The sequence below is a fragment of the Sabethes cyaneus genome, chromosome 2, assembly GCF_943734655.1.
Source record: "Sabethes cyaneus chromosome 2, idSabCyanKW18_F2, whole genome shotgun sequence".
In the NCBI taxonomy this organism is placed as follows: Eukaryota; Metazoa; Arthropoda; class Insecta; order Diptera; family Culicidae; genus Sabethes; species Sabethes cyaneus.
In genome coordinates, this window is record NC_071354.1 from 219740486 (window position 1) to 219767845 (window position 27360).

The 27360-nt window shown below is 40.8% G+C and overlaps 1 protein-coding gene across 1 annotated transcript in view; it reads right to left on the reverse strand.

The window, feature by feature from the left end:
* LOC128736670 (pikachurin) overlaps positions 1–27360 on the reverse strand; it is a 145494-nt gene that overhangs the window by 62644 nt on the left and 55490 nt on the right. The window contains exons 6-9 of the mRNA XM_053831159.1: positions 20952–21096; positions 9449–9638; positions 8647–8783; positions 7927–8004 (exon numbers count right to left, since the gene is read on the reverse strand). Of these exons, the coding sequence (XP_053687134.1) occupies positions 7927–8004; positions 8647–8783; positions 9449–9638; positions 20952–21096 (550 nt within the window). The remainder of the gene's footprint in view (positions 1–7926; positions 8005–8646; positions 8784–9448; positions 9639–20951; positions 21097–27360) is intronic.

Consider the following 27360-nt stretch of genomic DNA (forward strand, 5'->3'; position numbering starts at 1 on the left):
CAAATATGCTTACTTTTGATTCAAATCGGACTTCCGTGTGGGAAGTTAATTTTAGGCAAAAGCGAATTACCTACTTCTGAGTACCAGGTTAGCTTAGATTTTGCGTTTTTTTAACCAAATGTTTAAGTAAAATTCAACCAAGCGATGTAAACATTCAACTTTACCTATTTGTTAGTAATTTTTTATCTAACGTTGGGTATTTTTGTGGTAGAGTGTATCCATGTATGTAATAATACGATTCTTCATGTATACAATCTACATACGTAACGTTTATCCTAATAGTAACATTGTATACGTTCAATCTTCAACCGATTTCGGAGTTATTTCCATGAATTAATTGAATCTAATTTATTAAAACAAATCGAAGTCACACTAAACCAAACAGTAAATAAATTTTCATGATCTGTTTCTACGTTGAATAGTGTTTTTCCTCTGATAATCGGTAGACGGTACGCGCGAGTTTGCACAAAGCTGAAAAATCTGCGCAAAATTTTTCTGCAGTTTACAAAAGAAGAACACTGATAATAAAGCATTTACAAGCTGCAGACGTTTTGGAAGTGACAGAAAATGTCGCCCGAGACCAGAAAACTTATTCCCGCCATTTGTTGGTCGTCCACAACGGCGAAAAGTTCAACTTTTCCCTCGTTACCTGTGTTATTATGGTATTAACAGGACAAGAAAATATAATAAGCTCTTCAATCGTTGTGTGGCCTTTAAAAGGACCAATTGTTTGATTATCATAACTCCTGTTTGCAATAAACTAACGCACTTAACACAATTCTCTGTTCGGTAAATTGGAGTACCGATAACCGCTAACCAGGCACGGCTTGTTGCAACGGACCAGCCGGAAAGCCTTAGCAGCTATGCGATCGACGAAGTCGGCCGCGTATGGTCATGAGTCACGATGAAATACCAGTCCAGGTGGCCAACTGCAAGTGACGTGGGATGCTTCTGGTCGTTTTGTTGTCGCGAGCAGCATATTTCCTGTCAATTCCAGAACTTCAGCAGCCAGATATTCCATCACGGAAGCGAAATGAGTGCTCCAGCTCCAACACGCTCAGCATACTTTCCTTTTCTCAGCAGCCGATGAACACGACCAACTAACGACGATATGCACCGTAAGGCAAACAATGTTTCAAGTACAACCTTTAAAATTATGCCACGGATGTGACTCGAAAGCTGCTTGTCCGATGTGTCGCAAGCTAGCTGCTGGTCGATGTGTTGCCAACGAAAACCGCTGACCGACTGACGATGCGCAGTAAAAGGCATAGCAGCCAAAGCAGCCAAAACCACTGGCGGATGAGTCGATGGATTCTTCGATTTATTGGCATCTCGTTTGGTAAATTTGGATGTCTTCGTTACCTTATCCGGGGAAGCAGCAACAGCTGTAGCTCAACAATTTTCGATCGGATTCTATAGAGCGTAAATTAAATATCTGCAATCCTAAGGAAGCTTAACCCATAGCTTATATCGTATATATTTCTGTCATCCGTGCTAGGAAAGCACTGACGTGGGAAGGCAAAAAAATAAGAATAATTCAATTTTTCAATGACGCGCATTGAAAATCAATAGTTTTCTATATTTTCAATATTTTCCAAATCGATTTTCCAATCAATTGGTGTAAATATCTTGGAACTCTATTGAAAATTGACTGAATTATAGGCCGAAGTGTGAAAACGCATTTCCACTTTGATGACGTCATTTCCAACAACAAATCACGAAGCGAGAGTTCTGGTAAAACATAGGTTCATTATTTTCAATTTTTCAATAGTTCAACATCAAGAATCCATACTTTTCTGCATTTGGGCCAATTCTTAGAAGATTTTCCAATCGATTGGTGTAAGAATTATCGAATTATCAGTTATCGATGTGGCTACCGCAATCGACGAGCTAATTGTTATCGGGGATTTCAACCTTCCGGAACTTCTGTGGCAACCATCCAGCAATGGTTTTCTCCATCCGGACCCCGATCACTCCACTGTACACCTTGGAGCTTTACGGCTTCTCGACTGTTATAGCTCTGCCACATTGCGACAAATCGCAGTCTGGATCTCTGCTTCGTCAGTGTACAGGATGTTGCCCCATTGATTTCGCTCGCTCGGTCGCCTCTGGTTAAGCTAGTAAGACACCACCCTCCACTCATCCTAGCCCTCCAGGACCATCATTCTGATCATATAAAAATCATCCCGCCTGTTTCGTACGACTTTCGGAATGCTGATCACCGAAGCATTGCCGAATTCTTTGCAACTATTGACTCTTTCGCATATAATTGGGCACGCAATCGATCGTCATATACCTAAGATAGTACATTCGCCAAACAATAAACATTGGTTGACCCGCGAGCTTCGTATTCTGAAGACGGAAAAAAGGGTTGCGCTTAGGACATACTCCAAGTTCCGCACCCTTTCACTTCGTGAGCATTACATCAGATTGAACGCTGTATACAAACGAACCAGTCGGGATTGCTATAGACGACACCTACACAGAATTCAGCGTAATCTGAAGTTGAAACCGAAAACTTTCTGGAAGTATGTTAGCGATCAGCGTAAAGAATCGGGCCTTCCCTCAACCATGACCCTGAATGGTGAAGTCGCTTCGGATCCTCAGTATATCAGTCAACTATTTGCTGATAAATTCGGGCGAACGTTTTGCGATGAAGAGACCCCAGACGACCAAGTTACTCCGGCTGCCAACAATGTTGCGCTAATGACTGCGAATACGCTGGGTACTCTTAATATCGACGAAACAATGATCACTAGAGCCGCCTCAATGCTAAAATCTTCGACTAAAGCCGGCCCAGATGGCATACCGTCTGACATTTTAAAAAAGCACATCGCTGACCTACTTATCCCCCTTCAACTGATGTTTAGCCTGTCCGTCTCAAGCGGGGTATTTCCGTCCGTATGGAAAACTGCCCATATGTTTCCTGTTCATAAGAAAGGAGATCGGAAAGACATCAATTACTACCGAGGAATCTCATCAATATGTGCCATTTCGAAGTTATTCGAGCTTGTAATTATGACTCCGCTTCTGTCACACTGCAAACAATACCTAAGTGATGATCAACATGGATTCATCGCCGGCAGATCAACCACTACAAATCTTCTGTGTCTCACATCATATATTGCGGAAAGCTTAGCGGACCGTGCTCAAACGGACGTCATCTATACTGATTTATCTGCGGCGTTCGACAAAATCAATCATGCTATTGCAATTGCCAAATTGGAAAGACTCGGTATCAGCGGAAGTGTGCTGCGTTGGTTTAATTCCTATCTCGTAGGTCGTGAACTGATTGTGACGGTTGAAGGTTTTCAATCGAATGCATTTTCGGCTTCGTCTGGAATCCCACAAGGCAGTCATTTGGGACCGTTAATCTTCCTGCTATACTTTAATGATGTCAACCACGTTCTTGAAGGCCCTCGTTTATCCTACGCCGATGATCTGAAGATTTACTTGAGGATTCGCTCCAATGTCGATGCAATCCGTCTTCAACGAGAGCTTGACACCTTAATGGATTGGTGTAACTTGAACTGCATGCACGTGAATCCTGAAAAATGCTCCATTATTTCTTTCGCCCAAATCCGTCAACTAGTGATTTTTAACTACAAACTCGTTGGTACTAAAATCCAACCTGTCGACCAAGTGAAAGATCTCGGCATTATCTTGGACAGTCAGTTATCGCTTAGACGATACATTTCCTATATTGTGTTTAAAGCATCCAGAACTCTAGGATTCGTCTGCCGCATCGCTAAAGGCTTCACCAACGTGTATTGTCTTAAGGCATTATACTGCTCACTAATCCGTTCGACTCTCGAATACGGTTCCATCGTCTGGCATCCGTATTACCAAAACGGAGTTGCTAGAATTGAGTCGATTCAACGCCGCTTCTTACGTTTTGCGCTCCGTCATCTACCTTGGCGAGATCCGTTCCGATTGCCGAGTTACGAGAGACGATGCCGGTTGATCCATTTGGAGACACTTCAGGCGCGAAGGAAGGAATGTTGCAGGGAAGAATCGATTGTCCTGCCATTTTGGGTACGATTAATCTGAATGTACGTTCCAGAGCACTGCGGAATGACGCAATGCTGCAACTACCATTTCAATGCACCAACTATGGACAAAACAGTGCTATGACCGGAGTACAGCGAGTCTTCAATAGAGTTGCCGCTGACTTTGATTCTAATCTGTCACGTGAAACTATCCGCCGAAACTTTTCTGTATTTTTCTCTATCAATGACGTTTAAGAAAATCTGTGTATATTTGTAATTGTTTGACTGTGTGATTAGTAATAGTATAAGAAACCATCATTAGAACAATTGTAGTGTGTTGATGTTGAATAAATGAATAAATAAATATTGAGAATCGATCGGAAAACCGCTGAGCTATTAGCGCTCAAAACTTATCATTTTTCGTGACGCTCGCATTTTTCGTCCTACGTAAAAAACCACTAGCAATGGTACTTCACTGAATAATTTAAAGGATTTCCGACAAAGAGAAACTACCAGAGGAGCGAATGGCAGGTATTGTTTGCCCCATCTACCAAAAGGACGATCGGCTCGATTGTTGTCATTACCTGTGTTGTGACGCTGCTAAACACCGCATACAAGGTGCTCTCCCAGATTTTGTTACGTCGTCTATCTCCAATAGAACAAAAACCATAGTTTTTTCGTGGATTTCAGGGCAGCATACGGTACAGTCTAGCACGAACAACGATGGCAGATAACGCACGAGAGCGGGTTCCCACCGAAACTGACATGGCTAATCAAAGCTACCCTGAAGTGAATGATATGCTTCGTGCGTGTTTCGGGGGCACTCTCGAGTCCCTTCGAACGATGCCGAACCACAAGACAACACCTTTTGGCATAAATCAATTTGGCTTAATGGTCTTTTGGCATAGTGATCATTCGACATAACGGACATTCGGTATAACGAAATAATTGATAATTAACCAAAAAACCAGTCCAGCATATAAACGGGTAGCGACTATTAAATTACAATGGAGATGGTGCCAAACTGGGTGCAGACGGTGGAAAAATACCCTTTTCCAGAAGAAAGCCTCGTAATTGCTAAAATTCATAATTCTTTTATCTGCAGTTGTTACACACCACCACGGTAGACGATAGAGCAATAGAACCAGATTCTGGATAAGCTGACGTAGAAGCTTTTTGAACGAAGACCTGGTGATATCGGCGGCGACTTTAATGATTGGGCGGTTGCTGAGAGCAGCCGTCTTACCAACATTCAAGAGCGCGCAATTTGCTAGAGGCCCTAAGAAAACTGAATGAAGATCTAGACCGCGAAGATATCATGCGGACCTTCGTCAAGGAAGGCCGGAAGTCACCGTCTACTGTCCCGGACCGGACATGGAGAATATCATTATCGAAGTGTTGTTCCAGCAGCATTAACCAACGATCTGCTAACGACGAGGAGGAAGGCCACGAAGAGGAAACTCCAGTTTCCAACGAATAACTCATCGAATTTTCGAAAGTCGTGAAGATAAAACGGGCACCTGAAGGAATTTCAAATCTCTGGCTGGCTCTGAAAATAGCAATCCAGGAAAACGCAAATATGTGCAGGACCACGTTGCAGATTTGTGTCCATGCTGGCAACTTCCCTAGAAAGAAGCCTGAAAGAGCCAAAAGTCAGTACTGTTTCCGAAAATCTCCCTGAGCGTATAGGCCTGTCAAGTAATAAAAAGAATTTTATTGTAGTCTTATTATGGTTTCTATGACCAAAATTGATCATAAAAGTCATCATAAGAGTTAATATATAAAATTCATATTATTACTTGGGTCCACATGCCTGCTAAATGCGGTTGGTAAACTGTACAGAGTAGTTCTGAACTGGCTTATCAAGTACCCGAAGCGCAGATCCAAAATGGATGCAACCTAAACAGTAGAAGAAGTAATAATTCAGGATTTTATTGATTTTTTTCGGTGATGGAATAACTCGGTTGTACTTTTCTGCGTTGCGCGTTTCAGCCTACTGTGCTTATTTCAGTCATCTTCGGACACCTATCGGAAGTAGAATTACAAAGTTTATAAAAATTGTCACTACGAGCAAAATATTTCGAGGTTTAGCAGTATTCTATATGAAAAACATTGATCTAATTTGAAAAGTTACAGTCATAATTTTCACTTACAAAAAGAACGTCTTAACACTGTGAGCGTCTCGTACTAATTATGTACGTAGTCTTGTTAGTATTTTGCCAGGTTGAGTCCCCGTGGGTAGTATTGTATTGTATGAGAAGAAGAAACAGTACTCTCCCAGGAACATAGCAGTAGTAAGACCTTTCACTTAATACTAAAACTGTTTCGATTGATAAAATTATTGCATGAATTTTAATGGCATTTCAAGTATTTGCACGAACATTAAATGCGCGACATTCAAACTGATTTCCTCTAATTTTATTGCAGTTTTATTTGCCAAACTGCCAATCCCAATTATTTGTTCAAATCCACACAGTTTGAAGCCGGCGAATCTTTCCACATACTGACAAACACAGCGGACATAATTGCCAATTCGTGGTATAATTCCGATCAGCTCCACTGTCCTGTTCTGTTCCTCCTGTCTATCTGTCCACGTCTATGAAAATACCATATTGTTCGATGCATATCGGGCACGTAATTAGAATATCTCGTTCAATTTGACCAACTTGCATGTCATTATGACTGGTCGGTTAGTGGATAACTGCACGTGTCCGCAAGTGCTCAACTTGACCGGTCAAGCCCGTGGCAAGCGGTGAAAGTCATACCCACCTACACTCACACACCGGTTAAAGTTACGTTACGACAGAGCCCAATCTGAAATCCGACTTTGCCAGGAACAAACAACATCCTGCAGCTGGTGGCTGGATTTTGTAAATAGACAAGCGGATTATCGGATCCAAAATGGCTGACTAACAAAGAGACCGGCGTATAAAATAGACACAAATCCTAAAAATATAGTTTAAGCTGACGGTGGGAAATTGCTCCAAATAGAACAGAACCGGCGATTGTCGGTGCGCACTAATAATCGATAGACTCCGGTGCATTCAGGCTGAAATAATTGAAGGCTGCCCGCACCCTCCCCTCGGCTGTGCACAGTCACCGGCCACCGGTCAGTGGCTGGTGCGGCTTCGGTCGTGCGAATTATCCGCTGGATTTGATGGCCGTGTACACACTAACGCGGCCAGCGACAATTCATGGACTGGCTGGAATATTAATGTGCAGCAAATTAATTTATGCACTCATAAATCATCCAGCAAACTGTGCGACGGCGGCAACTGCGGAGAACTACAACACGGACGGAGCATCGCGTCCGAGTTAGCAGTTAGCTGTTGGGTTGGCGAGATTGGCGTATTCGCTCCCGGACGAGATTTTCGGGCCGATTCCGTCGAATCTGACAGGTGTTGGGACGATAATCAGCCGCGCTGCGTTCCGAAAATAAGCCCGGCATGAAGCCGGGAGTCCACCAGAGATGGGAATAAATCTTATAACTAGATTAAATGTTAATCTGCGCTTTGTGTGGAGAAAAATTGAGGTAATATTTTGCGATTAGATGACTCTGATTAGGCGCAAAGAAAATATTACTTCCTAGCTGAGATTACTGTTTGCATTGATTGCGTGGAAAATCGTTAGATGCGTTGAATGAACCAACAAAACACCATGCGCCCTCATTGAAAAAGTCTCGCGATGGAGTTGCAGCGTCCTCCTAGCAAAAGGCAAACAATGCCAAGTAATTTACAGTTAATTTCAGCTTTAGACTTCCATCCCGGTACGCATTTACTCTACATCATTATTTTCAAAGATTTCCTACATTTCCAGGTGATTCTTGTGGTGATTAAAAACGTTAAACAAAGGGTCCTCCGCAGCGACTGGAAGAAGGCAACCCTTTAAATCTTACTGCCGTCCTGCAGCGCACAGGAAGTACTGCACTCCAACTTACCTTCAGCTCAAACCAGATGATGCAGCTGTCGCCGAGCGGAGCATAGCGTAGGTACGACGAACCGTTAAATGAAGGCACCTGCGAAGAAAATGGGAAAAGCGGAGCGAACATATAAAAAAGTAATTAAACCATTCGTTAATTGTTGGCTGCTGAAAAGACAGGAGCACGACTATGCGCTCATAAAACCGTAAAACGAAAAGTACTGCTTTGAGTGGCAACCAACGACGCAATTTTCCCATTTCGCGAACAGAAGAATTTTACTTGAACGAGGCTTCACGTTTTTATAATTACATTTCATTAGATGTATTTCTGGTCCCTGACAATATTCGCAGCCACAGTTGAAATGAGGGAATTCTACAGGAAAAGCTAGTAACCAAATCGCAAATAAAAATCAGTAATAAAAACTCTCTGCTTGTTAACCGTTCCGTTCCTAGTAAAACTAATATTAATTACTTGTTTTCCCTATCGTCATGAGTTGCAATTTAATTCAAAAAAAAAATGTATTCTTCCCGCTGATATTATGCTTCCGTTCATCAAAACAAAAAAAAACTGTAAAATGAATCATAAACTGCACGGAGTGGAAACTTTGCAAGTTTTCCGTAAATAACGTAAATAAATTCATAACGAAATAACCCCCAACCAAGCTACTAGGTCTTTCAATCTCTTTCTCTCTCCCTCTGTAGAACACTTGAAATCGTAATATAATGGTTAGTTCGTTACCTGTAAATCCAGTCTCATCTCGCATAAATCACCGCCGAATCCCAGCGGACACAGACAGATTGCACCGTCGTCCGACGGTAGACATTTGCCACCGTGTTGACACGGATACCGGCTGCACCGATCGGTGACACATTCCTCTGTTGATTGCCCGCCGTCGCAGTTGGCCGCCGGTGGCCGCGGTAGTGTCCGTCCGTGTGGTTCGAGCGCGGGTAGTTTCGGGGGTTGTTATTATTGTATCAGCAGTCGTGCAGCATTGTGTATGAGAGAGAAAGGGAAAGGAAAAAAAACGGAAAATATCCAATTACGACAACGCTTTTGGGCGGAAATTCCATCAGTGTCCGACCAAGCAGCCACCGGCGCGCCGGCCGTGCTCGGTAATGTTCTGTTAACGTCACCAGCGCCAGCACCGGCACCGGCACCGTTCGGGGTTGAGAAGAGTTGTTCCGACGCGACATAAGTAACGCATCAGATTGATAAAAAAAAAATTACGAAACGATTTCGGTGGTGGAAAGTTTCAAATTAATTATCATTTAATTAAATTGTAACTGAGTGAGAGAATGAGGGCACGATTTCATTAAATTGTTTTCAGGACTTTTTGACATCTTCTTTTGTGATGGAACGCTAGGGTCGCAGGCAGAGTGCAGTGCTGCTGCACATGTCATGCTGGAAATTTCGTTGCAAGGCCGGCCGCTGGGTTTCGGGTCAAGCTGGATGAATTATTATTATGATGAGTTACTCCAAAACAACGGAGCAGATTGTTTTTATTTTTCTTTTTTTTTTCTTTTGGTGCTTCGATACTTACGTATATCAAAACCGTGCGTTACATCACCGAGCGGAAGGTTCAAAAAGTTATAGTCATGCTCGTTGGCAATAAATTTCCGTATGCAACCGGTGAAGCCATTGCTGACGGGCAGTTTCTTTTCCAATCCTGTGATGTTGCCGAATCCACCGAGAAACACCGGCTCGCGGAAGGTGATACGCGAAAATAGACCCTGAAAGATGGAAAAGCGTTGATCAGAAAGCGTGACTAGGGAGATTTTACGATGATAAAGATCCGCACATTTTTGTATTATTATATTAAAATTCCCGCTACCAGACTGTACAAAATTAGGTTGCGACTAATCATTACATCGTTTGAAAAGAAGCAGTCTATCATCTACTGAACTTGTTTGGATACATATAATGTATTCAGCGAGGGAATGATAATCAGCTCGTTAATATTGAATTTAAAAAAATGACCGAGGAAAAATTGGAAAAGTTTTCACCTCCTTCTGCCTTATTTCTGGTGTATTTTCTACTATACTTCTACTATAGCGGATATTTGTCCATTTTTTCTTGTTTCACTTTTCACGTAGATCATGGAAACCGTTCAGATACCGCTGTAGTTCGATGCAAACTCCCATTGAACGTACAATAAGGTGGATCGTTAGCATAAATGGTCGGTGTTAGGTCAGACCGAACTAAGTGACAAAACTCTGATTTCGAGAAAAACGCGTTCAACGTTTGCTGCTCAGTATGGTTTATAGCTATCAATCGTCCGAAATAATCTCATAACTCTGGATGTTTGCAATATTACGTAGTCTGATTAGAGTGAAATGTAGCTTAGAAATTTGTTGATCGTTTGCTGTCAATAATTAATTTTTTAAAATTTTGCGACTTGGCCCGGTCTGTTTTAAAACCGACCAAATAAGAAATCGACTTGATGGTATGACCCAGCTGACGTCGTTAAAAGATAAATTTAAAATAATAATGGCCCAGGTTACTCCCTTGTACACGGAAAGAAATTTGATTCCGATGCCATGAATGAATTCATAAAATCATGAAATGTGAGTTCATGTCAAATCATGACTGAACTGCCGTTTTAGAAAGCACAAAATCATTAATAATAGTTCATGATTTTGCGTTGTGTTGTACTGCAAGAAGCTCGTGATATCACGATTTTTATTCATGGTGTATTTTCATAAATCATGAGCTAGAAACCGGGAATCATGAGTCATTTTGCTCGTTTTGGAGTTCAAATTTCTACCCGTGTAGAAGGCTCGAGCAGTAGATAGAGTGTACCCTATTAGGCATACGGATGATAGGTGTACGGACGACGGTATAATGGATGTTAGGAATAAATATGTTAGGCAGAATGGATGATAGGCATAATGGACGATATAAGGACGATAGTGAATGGATGTGCGGAAGGCTTAATGTATGATAAGCATAACGAAATATTCGTGGCCTCCCAAGTAACAAGTTTTATTACATTTGTATGGTGGTTTTCATGACCAATTTCATAAAACCGCTAATAAAACTATGAGCTCCACCAGAACTTTTTAATGACCGCAATAAAACCAAGTGGCCCACTCTTCAGAATATTTTCATAACCGCTATAAGAATTAGGTTATAAGCTCAAGTAGTTGTATCACGCTCTGCCGAAAGCAGCAATAAAACCGGTTATGCTTTCGCTGCTTGACAGCCATCGCCATAATTTAAAAGTTTTTCGCTTTTTTGGCAAAAGCTAACTAAGTTCGCTAGTCAACTTGAAAATATATCCGTGAGCAGAAAAGTTTAAGATTTACTGACAGATCATTCTGAGGTTTAGAACCAGAATAAAATATCCCATATAATATTTATTAAATTTTAAGCAATTTCTTTGGTTTGCAGCATCTGCGCATTTAATTTTATCGTTCATATTGACATGATAGGTCAATAAAATCAGCGCGCCACTGAAATTTTGCAATTTTTGAAAACTGATTGTTTTAACAAATTGAAAATATTCAGTTAGTCAATCTCAATTTCTTGCAAAATCATTTTAGTTGCTTCCTCTGATAGGAAAACCGATTGATAATGACTTTCTTTCAGCAAAACACTTTGCTTTGATGAATTGTGTTTGCGAGCTAAAACAAAATACTAGAATATGGCAATATGGCTCCGCATAAAAAAATGATTTTGGTGTTGAACTTTGGTATTCTTCATAATAGCAGCAAAAGAACTGTTTGGTCAGGGTGTTACCGTTTTAATAGCTCTATAAAACTAACAGATTTATTCCGGTTTGACAAGTAACCGCGATAAGATCAATTTTGATTGGTGCGCCATTTTGAATTGCTGCGCCACACTTGTGGTAACTTTATAAGAGACGTGGTGCAGCTAACAAGTTTTAACGTGGTAATATTAGAAACCACAATAAATTTGCTTTATTACCAGTTTTATTATGGTTTTCTAGCTAGCTATAAGTGTGTTTAGACTCGTATCCTCTTGGTATTGCGCAATACTACAATAAACCCAGAGGGAATGATTAATACCGCAATAAAACCTCTATAAAATTCATGTAAAACCAAGTGGCTTTAGGATTGCTACTTGGGCTTCGACCTGCTCGAATGTTGGGTATATACAGTCCTTACTCACTACCGCTCGTTCGGTCTCAACTGAGGGATAACCCCTAGTAATCAGTAAATCTATAGGAAAATGCATGCACCTAAATAGACGTGACTGATGCGTGAATAAAACGAGTTAGCAACCAGATGGAAGCATCATCTCCAGACGCTGCTGAATGGAAAGGTACGGACGGAGATCAGCAGGAATAGAGTAAACATTGTGAGCAATGTCTAAGCCACCAATACTGGAGAATGTTAAGTTGGCAATCGATGAGCTGAAAAATGGTGAAAAAGGCCACCTGAACCTGAACCTGAACCTGAACCTCTAAACGCGGTAAGCGGGCAGTTGTACGAAGCAATCCACCAAATCATTATCAGGTTCTCGATGGAAGAATGAATGCCGAAATATTGGTTGGTTGGCCTCATTTGCCCTATTTCGTAAAAAAGACATCGACTCAAGTGTGAAAACTATCGAGGCATTACATTACTGAATTCGGCCTCAAGTATCATGTTCTGCAGACTGAAACCGCGAAGCGGGGTCCTTCGTCGGCGAGTTTTTGTGAGAGCTGCTCCACGACGGATCAGATGTTTACCCTGCGTCAGTTACTAGACAAGTTCCGGAAGTATAACTTGCAGACCCATCGTCTGTTTGTGGACTTTGAGGCGGAACATGATTCAGTCAAACCTAAAGAACCGTGGCAGATAGTGCAAGAACATGGTTTTCTGACGAAACTAGTTACTAGTTATTCGTGCGACGCTGGATGGGTCCAAATCATGCGTTAGAATAGCGGGTGAGACCTCTGCCGCTTTCATGACGTTGGATGGACTGAAGCAAGGGGATGCACTCTCTAACTTGCTACTCAATATCGCCTTGGAAGGAGCAATACGAAGAACAAAGGTGGTAAGGACCATCATCACGAAATCTCACATGCACTTGACTTTGCGGATGACGTCGATATGATCGGAATCAATCGTAGAGCAGTGGAAGTGGCCTTCAGGCCTTTTAAAAGGGAAGCGGCGAGATTGGGGCCCTCCATTAACACCACCATGACGAAGTACAAGGTTGCTGGCAGGGAACGTGGGAGATCAAGAGGTGTTGGTGCCGATGTGAAGCTGGATGAGAAAATATTTGAAGTAGTGCAGGAATTTATATACCTTGGTACGCTCGTGATATGTGACAGAGATGTAAGCCGCGAAGTAAAATGTATTGCACCCGAGAATCGGGTTTTCTACGGATTATGTAGCCAGCTAAAGTCCCATAGTTTGCAAATTCTCACTAAACAGACGCTCTACAGAGCACTAATCCTTCCGTTGGCCCTATACGAATATGTATCATAGATGCCAAAGGATTTTCAGCATAAAATTCTACGTTCAATACTCGGTAAGAAAATGGACAATAGAGTGTGGCGCAGACACATGAACCACGAGCTGTATCAAGTATACAAATTTACTTATATAGTGAAGGTAGTACAATGTGGCAGGCTGCAGTGGGCCGGGCACGCGACCAGAATGCCCCACGAAAAAGTAGCTAAAACTGCTGCTAAAATTAGCAGAGAATCTGGAAGAGGCCGTACACTTCGGTGCAGATCCGGAACCCGATAAATGTGCGCTATCGAGGACGATGCATGTTCAGCTGATGTTCGATGGCTTTGGATATCAGCAGTTCAGTATGTATGCTCGTTTATTCTGCAAAATGATCCACTCCCAAGTAACAATGCCAAAACCGCTTTTATTTTTTAAAATTTTATAACGGTTTTATTGTGTTATTAATTATTATCTTTGGTTGTACTATGGTTCCTCCTAGCACGCTAGTTACAAAGTAATTGGGGTAACCGAATTATGACTAATTTTAATCCGGTTGCTTCAACTAAATGGGCCTAACGTGTGCTGCTTAGGTTATTGCGTAATACCAAGATGTTACAAGTCAAAAACTACTTATAGTTTGCAATAAAACCACAATAAAACTGTCAATAGAGCAAATTTATTGTTGTTGTTGATATTACCACGATAAAACTAGTGGGGCTGATCTTATTAAGGTTGCTTGCCAAACTGCAATAAATCTGTTAGTTTTATAGAGCTATTAAAACGGTAATATCCTAACTAAACAGATTTATTACTGCTGTTATGAAGAATATTAGAGTTTAGTTAATAACTGCCAGAAAGATGGTTTAGTTACAATGAATATTGATAATATTAAAACTACATGAACTTTGGCACAATGTCACCCCCTAGAAGACCATAAAGTTAAGTTAAATACCCAATAAATAAACAGTAGCGTGTCTATGAACAATACACATGTAGAACAATAGGAACTAATCCGTATGGGGCCGACCATACGACTGGGGGGTCCACAACAACCAATAATAAGTACGTGGTTTATGGACAGCTACTACATATGTAGTAGCGTCTCCTGACTTTAGAAAGGGGAAATGAAAGCGGCGTAAAATCTCAGAAGACTTATCTATTTGATCATTCAACAAAATTATTTATTTACTTCGTTCGAGATACTGCAGCAGAAGGACACGCAATCAGCCTCACCTTTAAAACTGACAGTATATAAAGGTAAAGCATATTTGTCTCATATTAAAGTGTTGATTCGAAGGATCTGAAATTTCTAGAGAAAAAGTAAAAAAGAATTTTAATTATATAGCAGACTTACGATACTGTTTGCTGTTTAAAAGATAATGCCATCTAAATTGTCAAAATATGGTGTTTCCTAGTAAGCAATGCAAATATATTGATGTACACTGACGCATTTTTGTTGTGTATGTGAATTTCACACGCCGAACCGATCGTTATAGTTTGGCACAATCTCACCTCGCAAGTTGATGCGATTTCTAGTTTGGGTCTGTTTATATGGAACATTTATTGTCAACCCCAGTATTTTTAACCCTAAAGTTTGAAACCATTTTTAAGACAAACTGTTCGCTAATATTATTTGTTTTCTATTCCACGCTATGAATCAACATGTTATGTTTCCAATCAGCTTGAATTTGAGCCATCAGTTTGCAAAAATTTAATCTTTTTTTTTAAACAAACATTGTTGGTTTTTGGCCCCCACCGTGGCTTAACGTCATCACCGTGGCCCAACGTCACCCCACATGGCGGTACTACTAGTTTAAAAAAATATTACGATGGCGCGTTGATTACCGAGGACCCTCGTTCGTTTGAACGATTACTCATGCAAACTAACGGGGTTAATTTTTAATTTGAACAACTGGTAACCCTAAATATGCAGAAACTTATGTGAACTGGTCGCCCTGCTCTTTGTTATTGTTTTGATGGTTTGATTTATTTGCAGTTGCTAGCAGCGAATTTTCATTCTGCGATTGGATTTCTATCATAATCGTTGGGAAAACGGAATGTGAAACAAATTACACACGCAAGGTAAGTACAAACAAATCGTGTTTATGTTCATTGTCTGCATAAGTAAATGATGTCATGTTGAGAATGACATTTGAACCATATTTAATTTGTCAGCGGGGTTCACATTAAAAAGTGTTCAGATTAAAAACGGTCAAACGAACGAGGGTCCACGGTATATCCAGGCTTCATTCTCGGTTTTTTGCTCAGTAAATGCTCATTTGACTGCAGCGCCTCAACTAAACAGAATTCGAAAAAGTAGTGGTTTCCCCCGTTGGTAGCCAAAATGAGCGCTCTTTTAGCTACCAACGGGGTAGCAGCCCCATAGCGCCGTAAATACAAAAGATAGATAGAACTACACTTTCTTCAACAATAATGTAGATAATAATTAACTCTACAATTGCCTTTTACACTACTTTTTCGAATTCTGTTTCGTTGAGGCGCTGCAGTCAAATGAGCATCTACTGAACAAAAAACTAAAAAAGAAGCCTGATTATATCTGATTATTACAATATTCACGATAAAATTTAATGAGCATGTGCTGCACAACTACGGAGACTACTGAAAATTTATTATTTATTCTATAGGATTGAATTCTATGGGTTCAAGGGTTATGGGTTCTATCGTTCAGCATGATCTAACAGTGAAACTTTTACTTTTCTGCTCACGGATATATTTTCAAGTTAACAAAGATGACTGTCTGATATAGCGTTTTACAAGAGCAAGCTGTATTCTTTATAGCTTTTTAATGCAATGCTTCATTAATTATTAGCTAGCTAGCATTACTAGCTATAAAGCAACTAAACGCATGATTGGTTTTATTGCTGCTTTCTGCAGAGGGGGATGAAACTACTTAAGCTTATAGTCTGATTCTTAACCCTCTAATGGGAAAGACCGTCTGCAGACGGCCTTCGCTCTTGGAGCTCCAAAGTCACATAAAAAAAATTTCTTGAATTTACAATATGGAAAATAGGTTTAGAACAGATTTCTTGATATTTTGATTTTAATATCACAACATTCTGACCAATAGTTGGTTAAAGAGGTTATAAAAGCCTTCTGAAGAGTGAGCCCCCTGGTCGAAAGACAGTTTTATAGCAGTCATCAGGAAGTTCTGATAGAGCTCATAATTTTATTGGTGGTTTCATGAAATCGGCCATGAAAGCCACTAGAGGAACGTAATAAAACTTAGAATTGTTGCCGTCGATTTGGAAAAAATGCGAACACAACAGAATACCATGCATGCTTCTCAAAACAACTACGCTGAGACAATTTTCTCTTCGTGCCACATTTCGATGAGGATGATGATAGACCACATGTTTTTGTGCTGACCTTGAATGAGGCCAGGCATATAATTAAAATTTTATAATGGTAGTCTTTTCACAATTGACGTAGGAGACGGTAGAAGAAAGTATTGAAACAAAGATGTCGATAGGGTTCAACAGATTGGGACCAGGCGTGAAGGGAAATAAGCGAAAAGTTAGGCAAGGGAGGATCATGTTATTTCAATGACCCTTCCTTACCTAATTTAAGCTCAAAAAATTGTGTACTACTTCTTTTTGTCCAAGCTGGGGGATCCATGGATCGAACCAAGCTGTAATCGGAGCATTACAGCCGGATTCAAACCCACCACTTCTTCCCGGGCTCTGCGATTCGCTGGTAGTGATAAATCTTTGAACCAAAACGAACTGGACAAAAAGGAGACTCCACAACCCCCTTATTAGGCGTTTGGAGGTTTGCGATGTCAACCCAGCAAACATTACGTATCGTACGTATATCAAAGTAACAAATATGATATATGTACCATTATTTATCTAAAAAAATCGTATTCGATGCACAAAACCAGCATATGCGTACTGCTTTGGAGGCGATATACGTACGTATGAAAATATACGTACGTACGATATACGTATTATATAAAAACAATTCACATTCATAAGTATTTATATACGATGAAATCCGACTCAACATGATTAGTTTCATAATGCTATACAATTCTGTGACGAAAATCGTATGTGAATCAGTTATCATTTTATACAAATAAATGTAAACTAGGGTGCACTTTTTTAAGGTTTATGTACAATTTCGGGTTTGTTTAGCGATATTTAAGATGATTTTCACACATTATTATACGATTTGTGGTTTGCTGGGAAAGCTCAATTGCCTGTCAATTTAGGTAAGCAAACCACGCACGTTTTGGTAATAAAGCAGCAGGGTTTTTATGAGATTTTACGGTCAAAGACTGCGGAAGGGAGCAGCTGCTAAAAGATGTAGACACCTCAGACAGTAAATCGCCTTTAAACGATTAGTACTTGCCTGAGTCCGAAGGCGGCAATAGCTTTCTACAACTCCGACCGCGCAATCGGAACGACAGTGATGAAAGTTACGGGTATGCTACGGGTGGCCCAAAAATGGTTAAGGGCCAATCAGTTGCTCCCATGCTAATCCTTCTCTTGCTATGTAGTTAGCAAGCTCATAACCTTTGATTCCGCAGAGTCTGGGCTCCCAGCGTAACCCAGCTTCGGTAAAATTGTACCAAAAGTAAAAACAAGTAACCATGACAATGAAACGAAATTTCTATCTCCATCGGGCGCAGAGTTTAATATATTTTTTTTTAAAATTTCCCAAAAATAGATTTTCACACTTAACATTTTTAAATTGCATTTTAAAAGAATCCATTGTTCAAGATAATTATCAATGTACTCAAAACATATGTTTTTGAAGAAGATCGCAAATCTTTAGGACCTTTCTATGCAAAGTTACCGTATATTTTAGCTTTATTTTTCCTTAATTGCGAATTGCGTGAGTCTATAGAGTAGAATCGGATGGCGACGGAGGCGTGTGAACCAAAATTTGCAGACAAACTGGCGAGATTTCCGTCGTACACCTAACGAAAGTCGAGAGGTTACGGTGGGCGACCACGTCGCAAGAATGCCGAAGGACTATGTAGTGAAAACCGTTCAATTTCGATTTTGATAGAATGTTCTGATCGTTTTTAAGGGACTTGAAAATGAAAATTTTTTAACTATGAAACGACATAAGACTTCATGGATTCAATCAGTCTTCTTTCTTTCCTAGTGTATAACACCCCTGGAATTACAGGCTAGTTACGCCTATGAAGTGACTGACGATAATTAAGAGCATATTTCAAATGTCCGGTAACAAATTTGGTATAGGTCCATTATACCCCTTTTAACTTTACAGTTTTCCAGCAAGGCATAAGTGCTCATGCGGAATTTATGGAAGCTCTTAAAATTTAAAAAAGCACACACGTTTTATGTGCTTCCCATTGGTTCAATCTGCTGATTTAGGAGCGGCTACACGATAAATTTCAGACATCGATTTTCAGCTCAGCACTTTTTCGTCGGCCTTCGGTTCGGACACAGTCATTGGTGAAAGGAGCACCCAAAAATCGCCCATTCCGGAATATTTATGATGCATTATTGTCGCACATTTGGGCTACGATGATACCGATAGCCAGCCGTGCACCTCGGCCGGTTAGTCGTCGGCTGTCGTCGCTAGTCCAGATTCAGCTGGAATACTAGCATTTTGGGTGAATGCCAACCATCGTCATGCTCCAGCGTAGAGTCCTGGTTTACTAGTCGGGGAATATGTAGCTGCTGAAGCAGACAGCGAATAGTCTCCGACCGAAACGATCAAGAGTTGGTGGAAACAATGGGATTTTAATTATGTTTGCTCACTGGATTACACGAATAGTTCAATTAACTTTGAACGATGTTGAGCGACCGGCCAACCGACCGACCGACGGTAGTTGCTTGCTGGTCGATGGTTAACGCGAACTGACGAACGGGACAGACCGGGACAGTGCAGTTGGACCAAATCGCATAGCTTTGTTACGTTCGGTTTCGACACCGGCAAGCGATGATACGATGGTGCCAAGATGATAATGACGCTGATTGGATGTGCTGAATATCTTATACTGTGTTGTGTTGGCACTGGTGACGATAGTGCCACCTGCTGGGCTATTTTCGAAACTAAAACACTACCTTACCTCAAACTGAATGTAGTAGAGGCACACGAGGAAAAGTTTCAGCACCCACGTGAAATTCGTGGCGATATTTTATCTACCGAAACATATTTCTCATGCCAATTTATCGCTTTCCACCTAGCTTCGTTGCCAAGTGCTTAAATTACTCGACCATTTGCAGTCGATTTTTAGTACCTGCTCAGTTAATTATGCAGGAACCTATTTGCAACTAATTAAGCTTCATCATCAAACATTATTGCGGTATTGAATTCCATCGTTTCCGCCATTACATGCATTGAAAGATGCATATCACGCAAAGGACCGGGGAGTAAGTGGAAGCTTAGAGCTCTTAATTATCCGGGCGTCCAACATCGACATCGGTTGATGGACCGAACCGGGCAGCGTGGCTTTGTTTCCACAATACCTACTACATTACGGTGCATTAAAGGTTGCATACTCATCAATCGGTAATCCGATCTGCTTATTGGTGTCCTCACATCTTGTTATAGCTTGGTTGCCTTTTCACATTTCTGTACCGGCGTCAGAGTGATGCAGATTACGACCACTCATCGTTTAATTAGGAAGAAAATGCACCTCTATCGCCACTGGTTTCATTTCAATCCAGCTGCCGAACGTTAAGCTATCTGACTCACTCGTAAGGGTTTACGTTATTTCACATGCTTGACCAACATCAAAGATATGGTTGGACGACCAAAACCTGCATGAAAAGCTCGATTTATTACTTTCACTAAAAACTTAAGTCCTTAACATTACAACGCACAATAACAAACCCTAATCCGTTGTAAATTGAACGCAAAGCGTTGTATATAAATTATTCCACCCAATTCGTTCATACGATCCGTACGAGTGATTCCGACCCGACCCAATTCCGCCGTCGTTGCTCTTGAAGTGAAAATGCAACCGACAATGGCATCGAACCCTAAATGGCAAAAGGATCTTTTCTCGAAGAATTCACATTACATACGCCGGCCGCACTGCTATGCTGTTGAGGGGGAAAGATAATACATACTAATCTCAGCATAGCTTGATTTAGTCAGTGATCAGGGATCCGCCGGAATGCTGGAGCCTTGCGCTCATGCTCTGTTTACAGTGTCATCGATAATGGTCGGGAAAGTGAGAGCTTTCTTACCGATAGCTTACGTACCGAGCACAAGGACGTTCGAACCGAAGAGCAGCACAATTTTGTTTATCTTACTCGATGCACTGCACGTGTGCAAGTTAATGCATATGTCAGTGATGACTATCATATCATTGCTATTCAATTAGGTTCCACCCTATAATAAATGATGATCGAATGGATCATCCTCCACATACCATCGTAGAAAATATCCATTAGGTTTATGCTAAGCTAATCCGGAATTAAACTTCAATCTACCTTGCAAGTATATACGAAATAGTGGTTGAACCACAGATGAACAATCTTCAGACGAAACATCGCAGTGGAATTCCCCAGTCACGGATTCGCATTAGATGCCAATCTTCGAGGCGTGGAAACAGATTGGTATTTGCTTGCGGAGAATAATATTCATCACTAGCTAGCTAGCTAGCTAGTTCGCATCATCAGCATTCCTTACCTTCGAGCGTCCCTGGACCCGGTTGCCCTGGTTCAGCACCAGCCATGCATCCCACCGGTGGCGGTAGATTGTGATGGTATTCCACTGGTTTAGGACTATCGTTTCCTCGGACCGAACTCGACCGGTTCCGGAGCCGCAATCGAACCTAGAGCGGGGGGACGGAGAGAGAGGGGAGTGCAAAAGACAAGAGAAAAGAAGATTCAGATCTAAAGCAACGTTTTTAGGATAGTTTTGAGCTGGAATGAAAAACAGATGCGGATTTGAAAAATTTTTCGATTCAGATTGAATGCTCGAGTGTGGGTAAGTACGACGGAATGGATGAATATTCGAACTACTTCACCACAGTTGCGTGTTGTGTGTGTTATGGTTGATTAGTTCCCGGATATGAGGAAGTATATTTGGAATGGAAAGTTAATACAGTTACTTTTTGATTGAGAGATTTTTTTGCATTTCTCATCAAGGAGATTCACTCATTCGATATTTTCAATACTTGCTAATCCAACGTGGCTAGCTTTGATTTGTTTTGAATGGTTTACATTTTCCATCTCCAGTTTTTGGTTTTATCCTTTTTAATCCTTTTTATCCGTTTTAGCTTCATCCGTGTTTAACTGATTTTTCATTTTTGTAGTTTTTTTCTTAATTTGACCTTATTCATTTGCAACCGTTTTATAGCTTCTAAAACACTCCACCAAAAAGACGGGCAACTCTGCCAAATGTTGGGAGACAGTAACAGCAATGCTATCTGCCGAGTTAAATTTGAACCAACATATACTAGTGTATGTAAATTAGAATATGGATGTATACAATCACGTATGCAATGCATTGCCACGCTTGCACACATTTTTTGCCACCAATACATGAATACACAGCTTCAATTTTTACCGGGAGAGGTGCGCTGTTGCTTCTTTTACTCGTCATTTGTTTGGGCACGAGGATGAGATGCCAGTCTTCTTAATGGAATGTTTTTGGTTAAGCCCCGTTACTTGGGAAATGTCAGATGGTGACAATTTCAGATTGTCGCGTCAGTTTATTCGGAAAACCGTGTTCGTGCATTTTCTTCCATAGCTGGTCTCGATTGACTGTATCGTATGCTGCTTTGAAATCAATAAAGATGGGATGTATGGGTACATTGTACTATCGACATTTCAGCAAGATCTGTCGGATGATGAAAATTTAATCCGTAATTCCCTACGAAACCTTGTGCCATCGGTGACAGCCGGTGCAACAGTTTCTAGAAAAGTACCTTGCAAGCGGCGAAGCACCAGATGGTAAGAACCGCCTAAAGCTTGTTAAGTCCATTTTTAAATCCTATTTAATGTACAATTACCGGGTTCAATTAACCTTTCAAGAACAATTTCAAACTCATTTTAAATTCCGATTTTATGTTGACTTTCATGTTCGATTTTAAGTCTAATTTCAACTGTAATTAAAAGTCCATTTTATTCGAAGTCATGTTGCAAATAACATTTAACAGCTTAAGTCCAGGTTCACTGTCACAATGGATCAATAATACTGATCGCAGTGATGAGTCCGCACATAAAAAAAGTCCGATTTCACGTCTAATTTCTAGTAAATTTTCGGCTCTAAATTCATGTCCAGCTTTCAGTCAAATTTAAACCAAATATCAAGTCCATTTTGAAAGTTAATTCCACGTTTAATTTGAAATCTAATTGAAGTCCAATTTAAATTCCGCTAATTCAAACCCGGTTTCAAATCCAATTTTTGATTCAAATTGATGTGAAACAATAATTAAGTTTAAATAATGCAAATTCAAGTACAATTTCAAATCAGCTTTTATAGCAAATTTAAAAGCAAATTAAATTTTTAGTCCTATTTCAAGTTTAATCCGGTTCCAAGTCCCGTTTTCAATTTCTGTCTGTCTGTCTGTCTGTCTGTCTGTCTGTCTGTCTGTCTGTCTGTCTGTCTGTCTGTCTGTCTGTCTGTCTGTCTGTCTGTCTGTCTGTCTGTCTGTCTGTCTGTCTGTCTGTCTGTCTGTCTGTCTGTCTGTCTGTCTGTCTGTCTGTCTGTCTGTCTGTCTGTCTGTCTGTCTGTCTGTCTGTCTGTCTGTCTGTCTGTCTGTCTGTCTGTCTGTCTGTCTGTCTGTCTGTCTGTCTGTCTGTCTGTCTGTCTGTCTGTCTGTCTGTCTGTCTGTCTGTCTGTCTGTCTGTCTGTCTGTCTGTCTGTCTGTCTGTCTGTCTGTCTGTCTGTCTGTCTGTCTGTCTGTCTGTCTGTCTGTCTGTCTGTCTGTCTGTCTGTCTGTCTGTCTGTCTGTCTGTCTGTCTGTCTGTCTGTCTGTCTGTCTGTCTGTCTGTCTGTCTGTCTGTCTGTCTGTCTGTCTGTCTGTCTGTCTGTCTGTCTGTCTGTCTGTCTGTCTGTCTGTCTGTCTGTCTGTCTGTCTGTCTGTCTGTCTGTCTGTCTGTCTGTCTGTCTGTCTGTCTGTCTGTCTGTCTGTCTGTCTGTCTGTCTGTCTGTCTGTCTGTCTGTCTGTCTGTCTGTCTGTCTGTCTGTCTGTCTGTCTGTCTGTCTGTCTGTCTGTCTGTCTGTCTGTCTGTCTGTCTGTCTGTCTGTCTGTCTGTCTGTCTGTCTGTCTGTCTGTCTGTCTGTCTGTCTGTCTGTCTGTCTGTCTGTCTGTCTGTCTGTCTGTCTGTCTGTCTGTCTGTCTGTCTGTCTGTCTGTCTGTCTGTCTGTCTGTCTGTCTGTCTGTCTGTCTGTCTGTCTGTCTGTCTGTCTGTCTGTCTGTCTGTCTGTCTGTCTGTCTGTCTGTCTGTCTGTCTGTCTGTCTGTCTGTCTGTCTGTCTGTCTGTCTGTCTGTCTGTCTGTCTGTCTGTCTGTCTGTCTGTCTGTCTGTCTGTCTGTCTGTCTGTCTGTCTGTCTGTCTGTCTGTCTGTCTGTCTGTCTGTCTGTCTGTCTGTCTGTCTGTCTGTCTGTCTGTCTGTCTGTCTGTCTGTCTGTCTGTCTGTCTGTCTGTCTGTCTGTCTGTCTGTCTGTCTGTCTGTCTGTCTGTCTGTCTGTCTGTCTGTCTGTCTGTCTGTCTGTCTGTCTGTCTGTCTGTCTGTCTGTCTGTCTGTCTGTCTGTCTGTCTGTCTGTCTGTCTGTCTGTCTGTCTGTCTGTCTGTCTGTCTGTCTGTCTGTCTGTCTGTCTGTCTGTCTGTCTGTCTGTCTGTCTGTCTGTCTGTCTGTCTGTCTGTCTGTCTGTCTGTCTGTCTGTCTGTCTGTCTGTCTGTCTGTCTGTCTGTCTGTCTGTCTGTCTGTCTGTCTGTCTGTCTGTCTGTCTGTCTGTCTGTCTGTCTGTCTGTCTGTCTGTCTGTCTGTCTGTCTGTCTGTCTGTCTGTCTGTCTGTCTGTCTGTCTGTCTGTCTGTCTGTCTGTCTGTCTGTCTGTCTGTCTGTCTGTCTGTCTGTCTGTCTGTCTGTCTGTCTGTCTGTCTGTCTGTCTGTCTGTCTGTCTGTCTGTCTGTCTGTCTGTCTGTCTGTCTGTCTGTCTGTCTGTCTGTCAGATTCTTTAAAACCTTGACCCTTCTTTATCGACAGACTTCGCAGCGGGTTATTAGAGAGTTTTCTGGGAACCATGAACAGAGGAAATAGTTGCTGAAAGACAGCAGCGAGAAAAAATATTTTTAATTAGTGTCCGCTCGGTGTTATATTATAAAAAAAGTTACCTGTTATTTTAACATCAAACGACAGTCTTGATAAACTTCACTGGAGACCCTATCAAACTTCAATTTATTACGAAAAAGAGATTGAATTTTATCAATTTTTTCAGTTTTTAGCGTCCATTTTGGCAGATTACTGGAGTATACTTTTTTGTATGCCAGAAGAGCATTGGTTTAAAACGCCATTGAGATAATCTTGAGAGTGTGATTTCTTTTACATGAATACTAGCTGACCCGACAAACTTTGTATTGCCACAAATTAACCTGTGTTGTACATAAATCATGAATCTCGGATGATCTTTGTCACAATCTCGAGTTTTGCAAGCCCCCCAGTGGAAGGCGCGTCCGACGGCGGGTCACCGGCAACACTCGCGACTGTCTCGTCCTGAATGATCTAGTGTTACTATAGTTTTTGTGGTCTTGTATTTACTAATGTTTTATGGAAGAGTCTCGAATTTCTCGAGTTCGATTAGTTTTTGAGTTTCGCAAAAATTTCTGTTTTATTTGTATGAGAGTCCATATCCCCCTACCACAGGGGTGAGAGGTCTCTAACTATCGTAAAATAAATTCAAGACTCCAAAATCTCCCACATGCCAAATTTGGTTCCATTTGATTGATTAGTTCTCGAGATAAGAGGAAATTTGCATTTTATTTGTATGGAAGCCCACCCTCTTAAAGGGGAGATGGGCCATAACTCGCTTTCTAAAGAAGAGAGGGGTCTCAATTCACCATAGAAAAAAATCTTGCGTCCAAAACCACTTACATGTCAAATTTGGTTCCATTTGCTTGATTAGTTCTCGAGTTATGAGGAAATTTGTTTTTCATTTGTATAGGAGCCCCCCCCCCTCTTAAAGTGGGGAAATCCATAGAAAATATACCATAGAAAATATTCTTGCCTACAAAAACACCCACATGATAAATTTGGTTCCATTTGCTTGATTAGTTCTAAAGTTATGAGGAAATTTGTATTTCATTTGTATAGGATCCCCCCCTCCTAAAACGGGGAGGGGTCCCAATTCATCATAGAAAAAATTTTTGTCTCCAAAAACACCCAAACATGCCAAATTTGGTTGCATTTGCTTAATTACTTCTCGAGTTATGAGGAAAATTGTGTTTCTTTGGTACAGGAGCCCCCCCTCTTAAAGTGAGGAGGGGTCCTAATGTACTATAGAAAATATTCTTGCCCTAGAAAACTTTCACCTGACAAATTTGGTTTCATTTGCTTGATTAGTTCTCGAGTTATGAGGAAATTTGTATGGAAGCCCCCCCCTTTTAAAGAGGAGAGGAATTATAATTCCCCTTATAAAGAGGGGAGGGGTCTCAATTTACCATAGAATAAATTCTTGTCACCGAAAACACCCACATGCCAAATTTTGTTCTATTTGCTTGATTAGTTGTCGAGTTATACAGAAATTTGTGTTTCATTTGTATGGGAGCCCCCCCTCTTAGTGGGGGGAGGGGTTTCTAACCATCACTAAAACCTTTCCTGGCCCCAAAAAACCTCTATATGCATACTTTCATGTCGATTGGTTCAGTAGTTTTCGATTCTATAAGGAACATACAGACAGACAGACAGAAATCCTTCTTTATAGGTATAGATATGGTTTTTAGACAGTTTTATACTGGATTGTTTCAATAAATTGTAAATTGTAATCGAAGTTAAATCTTAAAATTAATCTTGTTAAAACTATTGTCAAGTCTTAGGGAAGCTGTAAAATGTCGTTTTTAAACGATATATAAAACGGTTTATAACGTGAATTCACTTATCGATAATGCAGTTTTATGGGTATTTCCTCAATTCTTTCTCAATCATAACTCAGAACTGTCAATCAAATCAGAAAAAAATCACTCGAGGAAAATCATCCATTTATCGTGATGAACATTATAATATTACATTTGAGTTTCAAGTTGACGAAATTCCAAAAACCTGCCTGGTTTTTTCGCAGAACATTACATGCAGAAATATGCTTTTATCCCTTAAAGAACGGTACGTTTTTCTGAATTTTTCGGAAAATTGTTGTTATGGAACAACTAGTTTTCATAGAACGTACTCAACTATTAGAATCTGAAGTGTAACTATTTAGCTTCCATTGCTTAACTTTTCTCGTTGTTAGATCAAGCGACCGAGGCTATCTAAAGCCTTTTTACCAAAAACTTTCACCTACACAATTGTGTGGACTAGTGCTTAAAGGGTCAAATAATGAAAAAATAAGTTAAAGATACTCAACGCTAATGCGTTTAAATTCACGTTCTGGGTCATAGACCGACAATCTTTATTTAGTTTAGTTTTAAAACCATTCAAATGCCAAAAATATTGTAATCAACCATATTATCGATAGTTTCAAACCATCCGGAATCACCGGAACCATAAAAACCGCATTAAAATATAATTTTCCAAGCGACTTCCAATGCAAGTTCATAAATTTGTCACGCTTCATTGAAGATTCTTAACATTCAATTAATTGCACTCGAACTAGTTTCCTATTGCCGGAAAAGATACGAAATTATCGTTCCCTCTTGCACCGCTGGCTGCCTCCTAACCTTCGCCAGCCAGCCCATTCAAAGCCGTTTTGCGATGATAGTTTTCCGAACTTTCCACACAAACGACAAACGATGGCACCCTCAGCCGGGGTATGCCAACTACACCAAAACTAGCACTGCCACTGCACTGCCTCTGCTATTGGCAACCTGATGGCACGGCAAAGAAACCGACAAAAGAGAAATTTCCCGCGATAAATCAACCAGCAAACTATATTTA